A 19958-nucleotide genomic window follows, 5' to 3' on the forward strand; every position below is an offset into this window, starting at 1 on the left:
GCTTCCCATGACTTATATTTATCTTGAACAGTATTCTTTGGCATTGCCCAGACACTGGAAAGCCCACACAAGCAGTGGTGAGGATTGTTGGGTACCAGGAACATGGCTGTGTGGTGTGTGGAGGCTGACATGGGTATGACGAGTGAGGAGGGAGAAGGTAGTGCTCAGGTCAGTAAGCATGTCAGGGCTGGATTTATCCATCGTAATTGCCTTGCTTGCTTGTAGGTAATCCTTGGTGTCTGGGAACTAGAAGAACTCCTGGCTTGATCCTCTGGATACTGGACAATGTCCCTCTTTCAACAGATGGCCCATCCTTTAAATAAGACATCTCCAAAATGCAAGCCAAATGCTCCCCCTGGAGACCTTACACCCACATTTTATGTGTAATGGTTGGGATTCCTGTAAACTTGTCCAAGCATGATGACCAGGTTATGAGAAACGATAAGGCAGTGTTCATCTTTGCCAGTCATTGGAAACCTGATCTCACACTCAGGCTAAGGTTTCATTGTCTTGTACTGATCAGGCGTGAATCACCACGTTCTTGTCCCAGCTACCATCCTTTCCTGCTAAGTAGCCCTTCTTCCTCCTTGAAGAAATGGGTTATTTCCAGGAAAGAGCCATTAGACAGTGGCCAGCCTGAGCTCCTGCTGCTGGCCAGTGCTTTTCTTGGTCTTCCTGTGTCTGCAGTGCTGCCGTGACAACCAGGATATACCTCTGTGTACACTCTTCCCCTTGCTTCCGCGTGTAGCTATCTGCACCGAACCTGTTCTGGTTTGCAGCAAGTGAACAAGAATAACTTTACTGGGTATAAGATTGAGCATGTAACTTAATACTCATTTTCACATGTTTGTTGTATATACGTCTCAAATTTTAGCAACTCAAAAAATTAATGTATGGTCTGGTGTGGTGGTTTGTGCCTTTAATCTCAGCACTCAGGAGGCAGAGGCAGGCGATCTCTGAGTTCCAGGACAGCCAGGGCTACATAATAATAAAGAGACCCTATTTAAAGAAAATTTTGTTGTTGTTGTTGTATGCCACATAGTCCTTTCCTCCACTCTGAGGAAGGCTGGTAATATTGCCTTCTGCAAGTGATGAAATCAGCCCATAATATACTATAGATAAAATTAATTTTAAAAATAAATAATTTTTCTCTACATGTACACTGATGCCATGGCACATGTATGGAAGTCAGGGTTACCTCTTAGGAGTAAGTTTTCTCTTCCTCCGTGGGATTTGGGACTAGAACTCAGGCCATTAGGCCTGCACAGCAAAAGCTTTTACCCCTCAAACCATCTCTCCAGCTTCATTTTCCTTTTTTCTTTCTTTTCTTTTTGTTTGTTTTTGTTTGTTTAGTTTTTCAAGACAGGATTTCTCTGTGTATCCCTGACTGTCCTAGAACTAGCTTGGTAGACAAGGCTAGCCTCAAACTCAGAGATCTACCTGCCTCTGCCTTCTGAATGTTGGGATTAAAGGCGTGCACCACTGCTTCATATATGCACTGCATCAGTTTCATATACCCATGTTCACATGAAGAACTTGTAAGTTTTATCAAACAGGTGGATTTACCAGCGAGTCCCCGCCCCAGCCGGCATAGTAAGCAGTACCAGATACAGCCAGAAGGGCAGTGGTCCCGAGGGCACTTTGCCTTGCCTTCAGGGGCTGGTCACAAGCTTCTATTTGGACCCATACCTGTGGGCATCGTGCACAGACTGCTCAACAAACATTACTGCGTGGCCACCTGCAAAGTACCTGCCAGAAGCTGTTTTAGGGGTTCATTTGTTTGTTTGTTTTCCTGGCTATTGGTCAGGCTCTCTTCCCAAGACTAGTATAGAATCCAGAATAGCAAAAAATTATGTCAGAGAGCTGGGCGTGGTGGCGCACGCCTTTAATCCCAGCACTCGGGAGGCAGAGGCAGGCGGATTTCTGAGTTTGAGGCCAGCCTGGTCTACAGAGTGAGTTCCAGGACAGCCAGGGCTATACAGAGAAACCCTGTCTTGAAAAACCAAAAAAAAAAAAAAAAAAAAAAAAAAATGTCAGAGAAGTGTATAATAGATAAAAATTGGGAATCTTAACAGAAAATAACTACACATAATATGTCAACATCTGAAAGAGGCGTGGAAAATGGCAGGGATGTAGATATTACTGGTTTGGGTGTTAAAGCAAGGTATGCTGTAGCCCAGGCTGGCTTTGAACTTGAAGCAATCCTTCAACTGCAGCCTTCTAAGTGATGAGATTATAGGAGTGAGCCTCCGTATTCTGCTAAATATGCATGTACCTAAGGAAGAATAGGATGCCTGAGGAGTCTGTGATCTATCTTACCTCCTTGACTTCCAGTGCCATCTACTTACTTACTTACTTACTGGAGCCAAGCAAGAAGCATGTAGGCAGGGCCCAGAGGACAGTAGAATGCAGTGAGGGTGGTGGGCTAAAAGAGGCTATAGAGGAAGAGATAGTGACCATACAAGCAATGGGAATGCTAAAAGGAGACGCTGTATAAGTCAGAGTAGGCTAGGACTAGGTAATACGGCAAACTGTCCTGTAAGCTCAGGAGCTAGGTTGAGCGCGTTTACTGTCTTCTGGTTAGTAGTATGCAGTGCCAGTCAAGAGCTGGGACTCTGCCCACTCTTGGCAATTGTTACTCAGGGACCCAAGCTGACAGAAGCTGCATCTCCCTGTTGATTGCCTGCCATATTATAAGTAGCTTGGTGAATCATACATTGACTGACTCTTGGAGTCTGCTTGAATGTGAGAGTGGACTCAACAATTCATTGCCTAATGAGGATTTCAAACCTACTCTTAATTTCAAGAGGAATACACAAGTTCAGTACTGCTCTGTACTAGAAAACCAGGAATAACTGAGTGATAGCACTCAGGACTTACCACTAGGGAAATAGTGAAAGAAAAGATAGAAAATCCATCTAAAAAAGACTTGTGCCTGCATACTGAAAGAAAGGAAAAACTGATGGGAACACACACCTATGCACATCCTGATACACTTCTGAACCCTTAATGGTGAAAAGAAAAGCCTTTCAAGGTTCAAGCAAGATGAACAAATTATTTACAAAGAAAAAAAAATAATTAAATGGACCCCAGATTGCCTGTTTGCAATACCTGGAAGGTAGCAGATGGTGGGATTTCTTCTGTACATCACTAAGGGTTAAAGGAATTTTTTTTTTTTTTAATCTTGTATTCAGAGGAAGGGGCTTTGAGCTGGTGTGAGGATTCGGTGTGTGCTTTACCCTTCCCCGCTGGCTTTGTCTTCCCAGTGCCCAGATGCTTTGCTCTTGCACTTGAGGTGCGTGTGCGTCTGTGTGCAGGGGGGCGTACGTGCGGGGTACATGTGTGTGTGGGTACATGTGGTAGCCAGAGGTTGATGCCAGATAATTTCTTCACTCACTTCCCCACCTCATTTCTGAGACAGGCGCTAACTGGCCTTGGAACTCACTAGTTGGCTAGACTGGTTGACTACGAAGCCCCAAGAGACCTTCTGTCTCTACTTCCCTGGAGATGAGACTGCTGGTGTGCACCCTTGCCTGGCTTTTCACATGGATGCTAAGGACTTGAATGCAGGTTCTCATGCTTGCACAACATGTGTTTTACCATTTCCCTAACCCTTCCTGATTTTCTGAAACAACAGCATCTCTCTCACTGTCTTCTCTTTCCTGAAAGTCTTCTACATTGAAGTCCACATCATAGTCCACTCCTGACACTTTGTCCCGCCTGCATCAAAGCAGAGGGATGCTGAGCCTGTGCACCTCACTTCATCCTGATGTGGCCCTCCAGGTGTCAGCAGCATGCCAGCACTGCAGTTATGCTTTTGTTTGGTTGTTTGTTTTGGTTTTGATTTTTTTTGGGACAGGGTTTCTCTTAAAATTTTGATCTTCCTGCCTCCACTTCCTAAGTGCCAAGAATATAGCATTCGCCACCACACCTGGTACAAGATTTTTAATTCAGGTAAAATTTAGAAACAAAATCTTGAATCTGAAGTGTTAAATTTGCTACAATTTGACAGACACATATTCATGTACAGCCTTAACCCTCCTCTTAATGCAGAGCGTCATCATCACCCTGGAAAACTCTCACATCACCTTCTCCGTCAAGCTCGGTCCTACCTCATCCCCGAGAGACGACCACTGTTGTGATTCTTCTCATAATCTGTTAGTGTGTTAAGTCGCTGGCGAGCTTTAGTATGCAGTCGTGTTGCATGTGTCAGGAGTTATTAGCTGCCACTGCTGAGTGACTTCTCCCATTGCTTGTTGTTAATAAAGCTGTGGCGTGTAATCTTATGTATATCTACTTACGGACAAATGCTTTCATTTGGTGGCCATGGGCAGAGGAATTGCTTTGATCATAGGCTAGGAATGTGTTTTATAAGAAATGTACCTACCTTTTCCCAAATGGCTGTCATTCCAGCGTTTGTTTGTTTGTTTATTTGTTTTTGTTTTTTGAGACAGGGTTTCTCTCTGGCTGTCCTGGAACTCACTGAAGACCAGGCTGGCCTCGAACTCAGAAATCTGCCTGCTCTGCCTCCCAAGTGCTGAGATTAAAGGCGTGCGCCACCACCGCCCAGCATTCCAGCCTTTTATGTTACAGCTGTTCCTTATTCTCACCAGCATTTGGTGATGTCAGTTTTATTATTTGGCATCTTAATGGACACATATATTACCATTCTCCAAAGAATGGAAACTATGCACACATATGCATGCATACGTGCACATGTAAAGGGATATAGGAATTAATTGATATAATTATCGAGGCTGAGAAATCTCACTGTCTTATGTCTGCAAACTGGAAATCAGAACAGCCAGTGGGGTTTCCAGTAAGCACCGTAGCTTCCATCTAAAGCAGAAGTCCAGTCGTGCCAGCACATGGAGAACGGAAGCCTTACATTTTTCCTCTTTGTGTTGTATTCAGGCCCTTAGCTGACAGAATGAGACCCACTAACTGGAGAGGGCAGTCTGCTCTGTAGACCCTACCCAGCCTTCCAGAATCACCCAAGATAATATTTAGCTAAATATCTGGGGATCCCATCAGCCACTTACGTTGGCACTCAGTATTCATATGCGCACACACGCAAACATACATGAGGGGGTTACTCGTGAGTTCTAGAAGTGTGGAGACTAAGTGCAAAAGAGACTTGATGAAAGAAAAGAGAATTAGAAGGCTGGGTCTTTCTATGCCCAGAATGTTCTTTAGGAGGCATACCTCAGACTTCAGTTCATCGATTGATACACTGTGCATTGGGTTTTTGAGAGGGAGAAGGTGTGGAGAGAAAATACATGTGTCTTTTGAAGGAAGTGGAAACTATATAGAAATGTTTGGAGCATCCCTCATGGCACCTTTGCCCTGTTTGTGGTAAATCCCACTTAGTTGGTTCATGGAGCTAAGTCCTGTTTTATTGCCAATAAGCATCACAGGATGAGGCAGGAACTGGCTAGCAGAGGAGAATTAGGGTGGTGCCCTGGGCGCTCCCAGCTGAGAGGTGCCACATTATTACTCATGCTACAGACAGGAGGCCCTGCAGGGCATGCAGCTCCCTTCACCTGGGCTGCCTTTGATTCCTCCACCCTTAGGTGATCCCAGAGACAGGCAGAACTGGGGCAGCCATTAAAATAGCGCATCAGCATCAGGAGGGTGGGGAGAGAAACTGGAGCAACAAGAAGCCAGCTCTTGGTCCTGCCCAGGAAATCAGGTCTTAAAGGAGAAGGTTTCAGTTTGGGAAAATGAGAAGTATATCTGTGCCCAGAGTGTGGAGACTCTTAACTTAGATTGTAGAGTATATGGGAGGAGGATTCCTGGGAGCACTCTAAACCAGTCATCCCCATCTTTACTCTGGTGCTATCATCAGACTGAAAAGCCTGCTTACCTTGCCCCATGAAGATGCTTGCTTGCTTCCTTGCTTGTTTGCTTGTTTGTTTGTTTGTTTGTTTGTGTGTTTGTTTTGAGACAGGCTGTCTTGTATGAAGGCAGACTTGATTTGTATGAAGATGCTTTTTAATTCACATGACTTAGTAAGCTTTCTTGAGGTCATTCCCCCCCCCCTTTGTTTTGTTTTGTTTTGAGACAGGGTTTCTCTGTGTAGCCCTGGCTGTCCTCCTGGAACTCACTCTGTAGACCAGGCTGGCCTCGAACTCAGAAATCCTCCTGCCTCTGCCTCCCAAGTGCTAGGATTAAAGGCATGCGCCACCACTGCCCAGCTTCTTGAAGTCATTCTTGGTTCGCCTGCCAGGGATCCTAACCTAACATTGTAAGTGGGCTCCCTTGACCAGCCCAGAGCAGACCTCCTGCATGTCAAAGGATTCCCACTTAAACAGTGCACTTGTACAAAGGAGGCTGCTGGGCTCTGGAGGAGCAGTGCTCTCTGTTTTTCTGGCTTAGAAAGATAGAGATTGGGGTTTTTATTCTCTGTTGACTAGTCGTCGTCCCCCTTTTTTTTGTACATGAGTACAGTGTACAGTGTACATGAGTACACTGTCAGTCTCTCCAAACATACCAGAAGAGGGCATCTGATCCCATTACAGATGGTTGTAAGCCACATGTAGGTGCTGAAATGAACTGAGAACCTGTAAAGAGCAGTCAGTCATCTTGCTGAGCCATCTCTCCAGCCCCTTTGGTTACTCTTGATTGAATCTTGTAGCAGTATTTGTATGATAGAGCCACCAAACACAAAATCAGGCCAAAGCACATTAATGCACTCCGTCCTCATTTGAGACATTAACAGAAGAGGTCAAGAGACTGGCTCTGTAAGCCACCACCTCTGCCTCAGTGTGCTGACAGGAGACAGGCTGCTTAGCCAGCAGGTTATAACTAGTGGCAGTCACAAGTGTTGAGGACAGGAGTGGGAGAAGTTCTGTGAGCACAGGCTGCCCCCACCTCCAGAATCAAGGAGCATCTTGAAGAGACCACCTGGGAAAATAAAGCTGCCACTGGAACAGTGCTGAGGACAGTGCTGAGGCTCTGAGGAGGCCTGAGAAAGTCATGGCCTGGCCACCTCTGCAGACTTCTGGTGTGCAAGGCCGAGTTCCATTCAGTACAGACTTCCTTCCAAAATGGGATAAAGATTTTCAACAAGTTTTAACCTTTAGATAGTTCATAAATATCAGTATTTGTCATTCCATAGGGCTGTTGGTGCTGAATCAAGACTGGAAAGATACAAGAAAAGATTGGGGCGGTAAAGAGGTAGAGTCCGTCTTGCTCATCGGATGACCTTTCGGGAAAGAAGGTGGGGACATTAGCCTTTCCCCTTTAGCTCTCCAGTTTTTCTGTCCCGCTCACTGTGCCTTTACTTCCGTTTGAAAGGTAATAAGCCAGCATCGTATAGCAGTGCTGTGGGCCCCATGCCAAGAGGACTGTGCTGATTCTGGATTCAGATCTTCTATAGTAACAAATTCCTAGAAAAAGTGTCATCCATGTTTAGGGATTATCTGGAACCGTGGGTGTGGGCAGGGCAGAAAGTCGGAAGTGACTTGAAGACCTGTGTCTGTGTTGTGCTTGCCGCTGACCCCTTCTCCTGCGCTTGTCAGCCAGAGGCCACAGCAGCAGCTGGCTCGAGGTCAAGCTGGCTGGGGGTCAGCTCTGTCTCTTTCCGGCGCAGTGCATGTTGAACAAGTTACTTGGGCTTTTCACTGTTTCTGTGAAGTAGAGTCAGTGTACTGCCTGCCTCTTGATAGTCCTTACACCGTGTTATAAAGAAGCAGCCATGGAAGACAGCAGCTGTCTATAGAAATGACTCCGTAGGTGTAAAATACCGTTTACCTGTTACCATTGCAAGTAGAGACCTGTTTCCACATTGGCAGTGTGGAAAGTACCCGTGCCCTCCTTGGTCTGCGAGTTCGTCTCCTTAGTTCTCATCCTTCCTCCTCAATCGCTGCTGTAGACCTCGTGATGATGTCGTCTCATTCAGTCTTTGCAAGCATGCAGTGAATTCCTCCTCCCTTTTTTTCCAGTAATAAAACTGAGGAGGGCGGGGTATATTATTAGCCAAGGTCTCAAGTCTAGAAAACCCCATTATGTTGTCCTTCTCTGCTCACAACTGCATGTTGAAATGTTTGGCCTTTTATCTCTTTCTTTAAAACAATGTTGCAGGATAGGCAGAGGCAGGTAGATCTGTAAGTTCAAGGCCAGCCTAGTCTACATAGCAAGGACTACACAGTGAGACTCTGCCTCAAAAAGGGCAGAGGGTGGAGAGTAGGCTGAGTAGAGAGATGGCTCAATCAGTGGCTTAATAGCACTAGCTGCTCTGACAGAGGATCCAGGTATGATTCCCAGGGGCCATATGGTAGCTCACAGCCATCTGTAACTCCAGTTCCAGGGAATCTGCTGCCCCCTTCTGACCTCCATGACAACCAAGCATATATGTGCCACACATACATATATGCAAGTGACACCTATGTAAATTTAAAAATATATATATTGTAGATATTCATTACCAACATCAAACTATGAAAATTCTAACTGAAAACAAATAGAAGCGTGAAATCTCTACACCGGTAGTTAATGCTTTATGTTATGGCAGTGTATCCAGGCCAGGTAGGTAAGAGTCATTGTCACCAAAGAAAGAGACTGTGATAAACAAGAATGGATGCAGACAAGTCAATAACTTTTCAAAGTTGTTGGATCTGTGATAGAATTTGCAGGGAAAGAATTGATCTCTTTGAAACTGGTCAATAATATAAAATGGAAAAGATGGAAATATTAATTCAACTGTCTTATCACTGGGCATGTTCCTCAGTACATTAGCCTGCTAGGGCAGGGAGAACTCTGTGTGTGTGTGTGTGTGTGTGAGAGAGAGAGAGAGAGAGAGAGAGAGAGAGAGAGAGAAGTTAGCTTTCCACCAGGCAGTAGTGACCCTAGTCTTTAATTCTAGCACTCAGTAGACAGAGGCAAGTAGATCTCTGTGAGTTCAAGGCCAGCCTGGTCTATAAATTGAGTTCCAGGACAGCCAGGGCTGTTATACAGAAAAACCTTGTCTTGAAAAACACAAAAACAAAAGAAGTTAGCTTTTCTTAATTAGAGTTCAACTCAGAAGATCCTCAACCAGAGTTTACCAGTACTGTTGCTATGCTGAGGAAACCCTTTGACGTATAACAGGCCAGATTGTCCTGGAACTAAGGTAGCAGATTGTGGTGGCCTGTGTTCGCCCAGCATTGGAAACGGCTGCTTTACTTAGCAGCATTTAGGAGCCCTCTGAAAATCCCCCACCCCACCTTGCCCCTGCTCACTATATACTTCTTAAAGGATATAGCTGGCTTAGTTTCAGGACACAAAGGATGCTTGGGTGAAGGATGAAGTAGCTGGGTGAGGAGGTGAGGGATGGAGGTGCAATGTCAGTAATGACTCCTTCCCTTGGGAGGAAACAAAAGGTGTTAAGCTGAGACTTAAATATTACTCAGCTGCCTTGGCTTGCTGCTTCCCTAGTGTTGTCTACTAGACTCCATTGAAAATCAAGTCAGCAACTCTGTTAAATGGCGTGGGGCAGAGCGCCCTCTTGAAAGATGACAGCTGTGGAAAAAGGTAAAATCTCAACGAGTGAAGGACAGATTGATCTCTGCTCTGTCTACATTGTCCCTGTCCCGAGCGCTGACTCCATGTAGCGTCCTGGTTGATGAGATTGTCGACGCATCGATGGCTGGGGGAAGGTAGCTCATGCTGTGTCCTCTCTCCTAGGTTTCAAGTGCCCCATTTGTTCCAAGTCTGTGGCTTCCGATGAGATGGAAATGCACTTTATAATGTGTCTGAGCAAGCCTCGCCTGTCCTACAATGGTAAGGGCTATCTGTCATGTCTGCTTCCTGGTGTCGAGATGGGTTGGACAGCTGGGGGCATAGCCTTTGGTGAGGGGGCTCTGTTGTTTTCTTTTAGCAGCACTGTGCATGTGCATGTGAGGAACCTTCTGTTCTTGAGAGCCTTGGTAATTATTAGTTGGGTGGGGTAGCTGAGGAGAAGCCAAGAAGGCAAGTCCTAGGCCAGGGCTACTGTGGTGAGAAGGCTCTCGGCTGCTCTATGCCTTCAGTGGCCTTTGGTGGGGAGACATAGCCATTCTTTCCCCTGTTCATGGTAGGTTCCAAGACAAATGAACTCACTCTACAAAGCCATCAAGAGGGGCCTAGACAGAATATCATCTCAGTGGGCAAGGAAAACCATGGTGCTGGTGGTACCCGCAGGGAACTGGGGGCCTGGCCCTTTCCTGTTTACCTTGCAGCTCAGGTGGACACACCTGGTTAAGCAGTAAAGCACCCATGTGACAGCAGTTGGAAGGAATACATTCAATCTGTACATTGCTTTGGAGATTAGTGCTAGAGGGTCTCCATGTTCCACCATGGGATGGGGAGGGGAGAAAGGCAGACTTGTGTATGAATCTAGCACAAATGTGATCATAGCATCTGGGGGACCCCGTGACACTGTTACTCTAGCATGTTTCTGGGGATAAAGTTGAGTGGCAGATCTATTTGCTGTAGGTAAGTGTCTGGAGTTGAGATGATCAGAGGTCAGTCTTCCTCTGCTGTTCACTGTAGCTTAGACAGGTGGTTTAGCTAGTCCAGCCTTAGTTTTCTGGCCCATACAATAAGGATAGCCATCTTTGCACACAAAACCCACTAGCACAGAGCTTTGCACATGGTGGTATTTAGGAAATTACAGCTGCCGTGGAAAACACAAGGCTCCCAGAGGATAGTCCGTCCGACTTGATGGTGTGCAGACTCTGCTGCCAGTCCTCTGCTTTCCACTCGCTCATGTCTGTCTGTCTGTCTGTCGGCTCTCCTGACAGTGATTGCTAGGGAACTGTGTTCTCTGCAAGGTCAGCAGTGTCCAGAAGGATGCCCTCAACGCCAGTAAGCCAGCCACCTTCTCGGGTTAAAGGTGAAGCAGGCCTAGGAAAGTGTGCTTGTTCTGAAAGTCTGAGGATGCTCTCTTGCCACCAGAGGTGTCCTAGATCACAGCATCAGCCTAGGGAGGGCTCATGACTCCCAGACAACCTGAAAAATAAATCAGACATGTCTAACCTGCTTGATTCTCTTAAAAAACATCCTATCAGTGGTGGCACATCCCTTTAATCCCAGCACTTGGGAGGCAGAGGCAGAGGCAGGTGAATTTCTGAGTTCGAGGCCAGCCTGGTCTACAGAGTGAGTTCCAGGACAGCCAGAGCTACACAGAGAAACCCTGTCTCGGAAAAAAAAAAAAACAAAAAACCCATATCACAGGTTGAGTAGATCCGACATTAAAATCTCATGGCCAGAGATGTTTTAGATTTTAGAGTTTTTCAAATCTTTGAACATTTGTATAGGTATAAACGGTTAGACATCTCTAATGTGAAAAATATAAACTTTTTTAATATCATGTCCCTAGTTGGAAATGTCAAGGGCTAGAGGTGCGGCTCATTGGTGGAATGCTTGCTTAGCATGCACAAGGCCCTGGGTTCCATTCCAGCACCTCCTACCCCGTGTTTTAGACTTGAGATCCTAAAATAGAATCCAGGGCCTTGTAAAATATACTTTAAAATAAAATAGATTTTATAGATTTTAGATCTTTGCAACAAGATTTGTGTTCTTACATCCCTTGCCTGGCCAGAGGATCCCAGTTGCAGGAGGGCATGTGTCTATCGTGGTCTGTGTGGCCTGCAGACCTCTGCATGTGCCAGAGGGCAGGGCAGGCTATGGCTCTGTCTTTCCTCTTAGTGATCCCCTTTCTTCCCCAGCAGTCTTTGCTTTTTCCCTGTGACTGCCATCCTCCTGGGTCCGTTGTCCCTGCTTCAGCTAGCCTGTCCTTGCTCAAGCTCAGCTTTGTCCCTGTCTCTGCCTGGGACTGAAGGGAGAGGTCCTGTGTCTCATAGTTTACGGCAGTCATGGCTTCAAATACTGCATTTACTTCTGTCCCACATGTGTTGAGACCTTATGAAGACTGTTTTGTCCTGTGGGTTGCTGGTTGAGCTCTCTGCAGACACTGCCTTTGCTGTTGTAGCACAAAGAAGCTTCAGAGGGGGCTTGGCCTGAGAGAACTTGGCTTTCAGAGTCTCTGGGGAGAACTTTGCAGTAATGTCTATGGCAGACAAAGTGCTGTCAGGACCACCCGAAACAAAGTCACTTCGTAAGCTAAGTTAGGGTTTCTGTTGCTGTCAGGAGACATCATGACCACAGCAGTTCCTATAACAGAAATCATTTAATTGGGGCTGGCTAACAGTTTTAGAGGCTTAGTCCATTATCATCATAGTGGGAAACATGGTGGAATACAAGCAAACATGCTGATGGAGGAGAAGCTAAGAGTTCTACATGTGGATTAGTAGACAGTTGGAAGAGAATGAATCACACTTCTTCCAACAAGGCCATATGTCCTCATGGTGCCATTCCCTATGGACCTATAGGGGCCATTTTTATTCAAAACACCACACTTGTATCCATAAAGCATAAAGTCCAACTTCAAAAGTTCCCAAAGTCTATCACAATATCAGCACAATATCAGTCCAAAATTTAAAGTCTCTTCTGAGACTCATGTAATCTCTTTTAACTGTAATCTCTTATAAAGTGAAAATCAAAATACAGATCATTTATTTTCAACATAAAATGGCACATTACCATTCCAAAAGGGTGAAGACTGCTGGACAAAGACAGAAGCCAGCTAGGCAGACTCCAAACCCTACATCTCCATGTCTGATGTTAGAGCGCTCTTCAGATCTCCAACTCTCTTCATCTTTGTTGACAGCAGCACACTCCTTCTCCTGGGCTAGTTCCACCCTGTTAGCGGCTTTGCTCAGCAGGTATCCCACAGCTCTGACATCTGCAACATTTGGGGATTTCCAAGGCAATCCAGGCTTCATCTTCATAGCTTCACACTGTGGCCTCTCTGGGCCTTCATGTATGGACACCCCGGCACATGTCTGGCCTCAGTGGCTTTCTTTAATCACAGAGGGAGATGCTGTAACCTCCTCCTTCTGTCCTTGACTCTAACGCCAGAACCACGTGACTGAAGTTGCCAGGTTCTGCTGCTGGCTGTGACTGGAACAATTACATCTTCATGAGCTTTCTGTTTTCCATAGTTTTCTAAACTACTTAAGCCTGGCTGACCAGGGTGGCCTTGAATTTAGAGATCGGCAAGCCTCTGCCTTCTGCCTTCTGGGATTAAAGGTGTGTACCACCACCACTCCTAGACCTAAACCACTCTTTAGTTGGGTGAGGTCTTGCTCTGAGGTCACCACTTCTCTTATTCCATTTAATATCAGGCTTTCCTTTAATGGATTCATCTCCTTGAACACAGGATTTAGCTCCATTCTATTTCCTGGTGCCCCTTTCTCCTTGAACTGTGTATATTGTATTTTTTTTCCTTGCTCAGTTTGTCTCTTTTCATTATAGATCTTCTTCATAACAGTGAACGCTAATAACCACACAACAGTCGATACCAGGCTGTATTGGACTTTCCTCTGCCAAGCAACTAATCCAAAACTTCCATTTACTCAGGCAGACTTTTTAGACAAGGGCAGAAAGCAGCCACATTCTTAGCCAAAATAGCACTAGAATGGCCTCGAGCCCACATGCTAACATTCTTCTCCTCTGAAACTCTTGAGCCAGACCCCCATAGTCCAAATCCTCCTAGCACCACTGTCTTCTAGGCTTCTACTCGGATAACCCACTAAGCTCCACTTAAAGCATTCAACTGTGTTTCTAATCCAAAGTTGTAAAGTCCATGCGCCTGCAAACTTAAGTTCACCGGAGGAGACTGAATCACTTCCTCCACACCTCCTGATAGTGCCACTCCCTGTGGTCCTATGGTGACCATTGTTATTCATAGAAGCACCCATGCTGATGTAGGAAATGGACATCAAGGATCTCTAGCCCCTCCCTTTCCCAGAGAACCCGGTCTTCCTTCATATTCTCTCTCTCACCAGCAACCTGGAAAAGGTCCCCTAGAGCAGCGGTTCTCATCCTTCCTAATGCTGAGACCTTTTAACACAGCCCATGTTGTGGTGACCCCAGTCTTAAATTATCTCTGTTACTACTTCATAGCTCCTAATTTGCTCACTATTAATTATAATGTAAATACTGGGTATGCAAGATGGTTTTAGACAACCCCTGTGAAAGGGCCATTTGACCCCAAGTGGGTCTGGATCCATAGGGTAGAGGAAGAGCAGGGTGGCCATCTCAGCAGAGCCACTGTGGCTCTCCCTCTGCTCCTTACTCTTTCTTCATCCTTTACGTGAAAAGTCTCCTTGTATGTAAGCCACAGACTTCACCTCAAGTCCTGTGAGTAGTTTATCCTGAGGAGATGAAGGGGCTTCAGAGTCCATGTCTGGCTTCTCTATACACACGGCTAATGCAGAAAGGAGGCTGTGGCAGCATGATGCTGCTGCTCCTCCTCCTCCTCCTCCTCCTCCTCCTCCTCCTCTTCCTCCTCCTCCTCTTCCTCCTCCTCCCTTTCCTCTCCTTTTTTTTTCTGAAGACACTAGAGGTAAGAGGACATTGTGGCCTGAGTCCTTAGGACATGTCTTGAATTCAAATAGAATGTGAATTCTTGGATCCTTACGTATTTAGAAAAAAAAAATGTGAGCCTAAAAAGATGGGTCAAGTTTGGATGCTCTTCAGGGGCCCTGGATTAGCTCCCTAGCACCCACATGCCAGCTCACAGTCATCTCTAAGTCCAGTTTCAAGGGATCTAATGCTTTCTCCCTTCCATAGTACCAGAAACACCTGTGGTACAGACATACATATGTAAAATAAGTACACACATAAATAAATTTTTAAAATAAAAATTGTAAAAGAAAAATGTGAGGAGATACCTGGCAATAAGCCATCAGCTCTTGGAGTCTTTCTAGGAAGGAGCAACAGGAGGCTTTCTTCAGTGCTGGTGAAGTTCTGTTTCTTCCAGGGTCTGGAAGGTTGACTCAGGAGTGTTTGTTCTTTGCCAAGGCCCTGGTTTAATTCTCAGCACTCACAAGAAGGGTTGCCACCTCCTCGAAGAGCAGGCACACATGAAGTGCACAGGCATGCGGGCAAAACACTCATACACACAAAATAATAAAATGAATGTAAAACAATGTTTTGAAGTGACTGGAGGGCAGAGCGGCTTGAGGTAGCGTGCATGCCCATCTGTGAGGGTCTGTGTGAGCATGCCCATCTGTGAGGGCCTGTGTGAGCATGCCCATCTGTGAGGGCCTGTGTGAGCATGCCCATCTGTGAGGGTCTGTGTGAGCATGCCCATCTGTGAGGGTCTGTGTGAGCATGCCCATCTGTGAGGGTCTGTGTGAGCATGCCCATCTGTGAGGGTCTGTGTGAGCATGCCCATCTGTGAGGGTCTGTGTGAGCATGCCCATCTGTGTAAGGGTCTGTGTGAGCATGCCCATCTGTGTGAGGGCCTGCTCCCTTTCTAGTGGGGAGAGCGCATGATGGGGAGCTCGGGGGACATGTGCGCTCTGGAACCTCCTGGTCTCTGCCCTGCACACACACATTCACATGCTCACCGTCTATGCTTGCTGGCACCAGGGAAATATGGATAAAATTTATGATGGTTATGTAAGATGAAATTTAGTTAAATTAGAAAGAAAAAAGTAGAAAGCTCCAAGTGAGGCAGATAGAAAGCAGTATTTTTCTTAGTCTGAGGGTTGGTCTGAGGGAAGGGCTGGACAAGGCCTCCAGTATTTGCCTACCAGATTATTTTTAAAATTTAGGGAAAGCAAGACCAGTTTTACTGGTCCAACCAGTGTTCAGAAACAAAGAGAACAGACTCCTGGTGCATCAAGGGCTTGGCCAGGGAGGTCAGTGACCAGCAGAGCACCAGCCATTAGCTCTCAGCCTTCTCAGCCTTCCTTGGCCACCTTGAACTAAGGCCTACCAGAAGCTGAGGGAGGGCGCTACAGAGAAGAGAGGAGGAGGAAGGAGCTCTCTGTGTAAATGTGGTTGGCTTTATCACTTCTCTCTCTGTAAAATCTGTGGCCATCGTATTGCCCAACCTCCTGAGGTGGAGGGAGGTATGACTGACTTTTTTAGCAAAAGAACTCTGTGGCCAGGTGGTGGTGGCACACACTTTTAGTCCCAGCCCCCTGGAGGGGCAGGTAGGTCTCTAGGTTCAAGGACAGCCAGGGCTCCACAGAGAAACCCTGTCTCAGATAGATAGATAGATAGATAGATAGATAGATAGATAGATAGATAGATAGATAGATAGATAGATAGATAGATAAAATTTAAAAAACAAAACAAACAACAACAACAAAAGCAGAAAAGAAGAGCGCTCTGAAGCCATAGAGTGGACTGGAAGCTCAGGGGTGTTGTTCCAGGCATGTTCTGGTGAGGCAGGAGTTTCCCTGTGGCATCCAGGACATTGAGTAGATTTCCCCGAGTTCTGTTCTGGGGTGCAGGGCTTTTGCTTTATGATGTTTTCCCTCCTCTACCAAGGGGCATTCATTACTCTTTCTTCAGAGCCCTGGAAGTGCACTGTGTGAGCTCCTGCATGCCTGCCTGCCTCCCTCCCTCCTTTCTTCCCTTCCTCCTTTTATTTATTATGAGTGCCTGTGCTTGGGTCTGCTCCTTCATGTGTGTGTGCATACACATGCTCAAGGGCATGCTCACACTGGAGGCGGGGGGGAGCATTGTACATAAGTGGAAGCCAGAAGACAACGTAGTGCGGATTAGGTGGATTTCAGAGATTGGCTCTGAAGCAAGTTATACACTATGCCATCTTGGCAACCCAACGTGCTTTCTTGAATGGGGTGGCACATGTGTGTACGTGTGGGCACATGTAGAGGCCAGAATTCAGCATCACTTTTCTCCTTTAATCTTTTTTTAGCCTTTGTGTGTGTGTGTGTGTGTGTGTGTGTGTGTGTGTGTGTGTGTGTGTGTGTGTGTGTTTGTGTGTGTGTGTGTGTTTATGGTGTATGGTCTGCCTGTGTGTGTATACGTGCTGGTTTGGAATCTAGGAAACAACAATGAAGGGCTATAGTCTGAAAGTTCATGTCACCGGTGAGATGTCCCAGAGAATGGAGAAGAAATGGCCAAGGATGTCTCCAGGATAACTCTATCTGTAGACTAAGCAAGTTTTCTTCCCATCCCTGTTGAGGGTTTTATCCTCTGATGTGTTATGTGAAGAGCATCAGGCATATCAAAGTTGAAAGCCTGTTCCCTAACTGTGAGCCCCGTCCCCTGGGCCCTGCATTGTACATTATGCAGTATATCTCCTTTCTCTAGTCACATCCATTTTACCCTTCGAATACATTCTCAAGTAAAATGCAAATTCCTGCTGTCTTAGTCAGTGGTCTCGTGCTGTGAAGAGAAACCATGACCATAGCAACTCTTGTGAAGGGAAACATTTAATTGGGGATGGTTTTTAGTTTCAGAAACCATTTAGTCCAGGAGGCATTGTGTGTCATAGACATACAGACAAGGTACTAGAGAGGTAGCTGAGAGTTCTACATCTGAATGGTCAGCAGCAGGAAAAGAGAGACATTGGGCCTCGCTTGTTTGACACCCCCAGTGACACTTCCTCCAATAAGGCTGTATCGTCCTTAATACCTGTCAAGGACACCACTCCCTAATGATTAAACATCTAAATATATGAGCCTATCAGAGGCGTATTCAAACCACCACATCGGTGCACTTCTTTCTTGTTTATTTATTAGGTTTTTTTGAAACAGGGTCTTACTTTGTAGCCCAGGTTGTCTTGGAACTCACTCTGTAAACCAGACTGGCCTGACTCACAGAGATCCTCCTACCTCCTCCTGGGTTCTGGGATTGGAGGCTTGCATTGCCGTGCCTGGCTTGTATAAAGTAGTATGTGCTCAAACATTTACAAGACAAAAGAGCACAAATGTGCTTTGCTTCTAATCCTCCTTCCTTTCACTTTAGAGGTATACTTTTATAGATTTTTTTTCCTTGCATGCACAAACAGGTATGTATGGTGTGTCGTGCTTTAAAGGGATGGGACTGGCCACTTTAGGGTGTTCCTCCGCTTCTTATGTTCATGCTGCCCTTTTTACTGTACCCTTGGCCTAGCTAAGTGTTCAAGGAGAAAGTGATGACCACAAGTTGTCCTAATGTCCTGTAAACCAAGTGACTTCTCTTACAACTCCTACAAACAGGAACTTCAATATCAATATCAGATTTTATGTGTTTTATTCCATTTCCCTGGGATTCTTTTTGTTTTGCTTTGTTTTTTGTTTTTGTTTTTTTCCGAGACAGGGTTTCTCTGGCTGTCCTGAAACTCACTTTGTAGACCGGGCTGGCCTCAAACTTCCCTGGGATTCTTAGCAGGGAAATTTGAGTCACTAGGCCCTCCTAGCCTATTAATAATCCATATTTTATGAGTACTTAAGAGTTTTACCACCAAATAATCAGGACACAAAGAAGCAACAGTGGGAAGTGAGGTCACCAGAACAAAGGTCCCGTCTTTCACAACCCTTCTCAAGCCCCCTGACAGGGCAAGCCACGTGACTTCTCTGGGTTTCCCTTTCGTCATTCACACATGATACCATGTGCCCTGCTAGCTTGTAAGCTCTTTCAGCTCAAAGAAAACCATATACACAGAATCCCATTATGCTCACTGGATGGATGTTCTGCTATGGTCAGGGAACTTCGTGGTGATTCTGTGTGAGGGCATTACCGTGCCTGCCTGTGACTTTATTGGAGTTTAATCTAAACTTTGTCCTTGAACAGTCTCTTTATTCTACTGTCTGTACATGTCCCTACATCTAGACTAAAGTGAGATTCCCCACATCTGGAAGTTTCCATTGGTATGTCCCTATGGAGAAACCTAATAGACACCTCTGGGATTTATCGCTCTCTAGCCTTGCCTTTTCCTGTGGAGTGTCATATGATATAACCATGCTAATGCCCTACCCTTGTTGGCACGCGTGCCGTTGCTACATGGTCAGGGTTGGCCTCTAAGTGAGCTCTTCAATCTACCTCTAGTGCCTCTTAACTAAGCAAAGGAGACTGAGGTTCTGTGACAGCAACAGCATAAAGCAGCTCCTGGGGACTTGGTTTCACCCCTGCCTGTGTGACTCCTTGAGTCTCTGCAACCTGTCTTAGCAGACTTCCTGAAGTTCCCAGGTGTCTGGGGTTGTTTCCATTGTCTAGATTGTCATCCCTCCTACCCGAGCCTATGGCTCGTGTCATTGTGAAGTTCTCCAAAGTGTTCTTTCTCTCTCTCTCTCTCTCTCTCTCTCTCTCTCATACATAAAATAAATAACTCTTGTAAAAAATGTTAGTGGGTTTACTGTCGCTGTCTTCAGACACACCAGACAAGGGCATTAGATCCTATTACAGATGGTTAGGAGCCACCATGTGGTTGCTGGGAATTGAACTCAGGGCCTGTGGAAGAGCAGTCAGTGCTCTTAACCACTGAGCCATCTCTCCAGCCCCCCAAAGCCTCTCTTGAACAGTCTAAATAAGCACTTTTCTCCATGCCCCTCATTCCAGGCTTCTAAGTCAGTCAGAAGGCTCTTCTAATTATTGCACATTTCTCCCATTGCTGTTCCACGTGTACTATGTGTTCCAAACACACTGTGGTTTAGGTCTGCAAGTAGCTCATAGGTAGTAGACCTATGTGTGCTCTGTGCCGCTCAGCTGCTGGTGATTAACCTTATTGGTATCCCTGTCTCTCTTGCAGATGATGTGCTGACTAAAGATGCGGGTGAGTGTGTGATCTGCCTGGAGGAGCTGCTTCAGGGGGACACGATAGCCAGGCTGCCTTGCCTGTGCATCTATCACAAAAGGTACAAGGGCCTGGCAGGAACAACTCTGCCAAATCCCATATATAATGAATAGATCCCCTTCACCAGTCATCCAGTCCTCTTGGGTTATGGTATGGCCTGTATTGTATACTCTTTGCACTCTGTTAGGGGGCGGGCATCTACTATGCTGACTGGAAGGCTCAGTCATAGCAAGGGTAGAGCAGAAGTCAATTGTTCAAGGTTCAACTCTGAGTCGGCAGTTCAGATGATGGGAGCCGGTGGCTAGACCTGGCTTGGAGGTCTATTAGATCCCAC

At 46.0% G+C, this 19958-nt stretch overlaps 1 protein-coding gene across 11 annotated transcripts in view; it reads left to right on the top strand.

Annotated features, from left to right (window-relative positions):
• Znrf1 (zinc and ring finger 1) overlaps positions 1-19958 on the top strand; it is an 89237-nt gene that overhangs the window by 63143 nt on the left and 6136 nt on the right. For 7 of the 11 annotated variants that reach the window (NR_156703.1, NM_133206.4, NM_001363488.1 and 4 more), the window contains exons 2-3: positions 9667-9762; positions 19580-19685. Coding sequence is in view for 9 of the 11 variants with exons in the window: in NM_133206.4 (NP_573469.1) it covers positions 9667-9762; positions 19580-19685 (202 nt within the window). In the remaining 2 variants the exon portion in view is untranslated. Of the gene's footprint in view, positions 1-7120; positions 7223-9666; positions 9763-19579; positions 19686-19958 lie in introns of all 11 variants that reach the window. The other 4 variants (XM_030243316.1, XM_030243317.1, NM_001168622.2 and 1 more) reach the window with 2 other exon arrangements.

The sequence above is a fragment of the Mus musculus genome, chromosome 8 (genome assembly GCF_000001635.26).
Source record: "Mus musculus strain C57BL/6J chromosome 8, GRCm38.p6 C57BL/6J".
Lineage (NCBI taxonomy): Eukaryota > Metazoa > Chordata > Mammalia > Rodentia > Muridae > Mus > Mus musculus.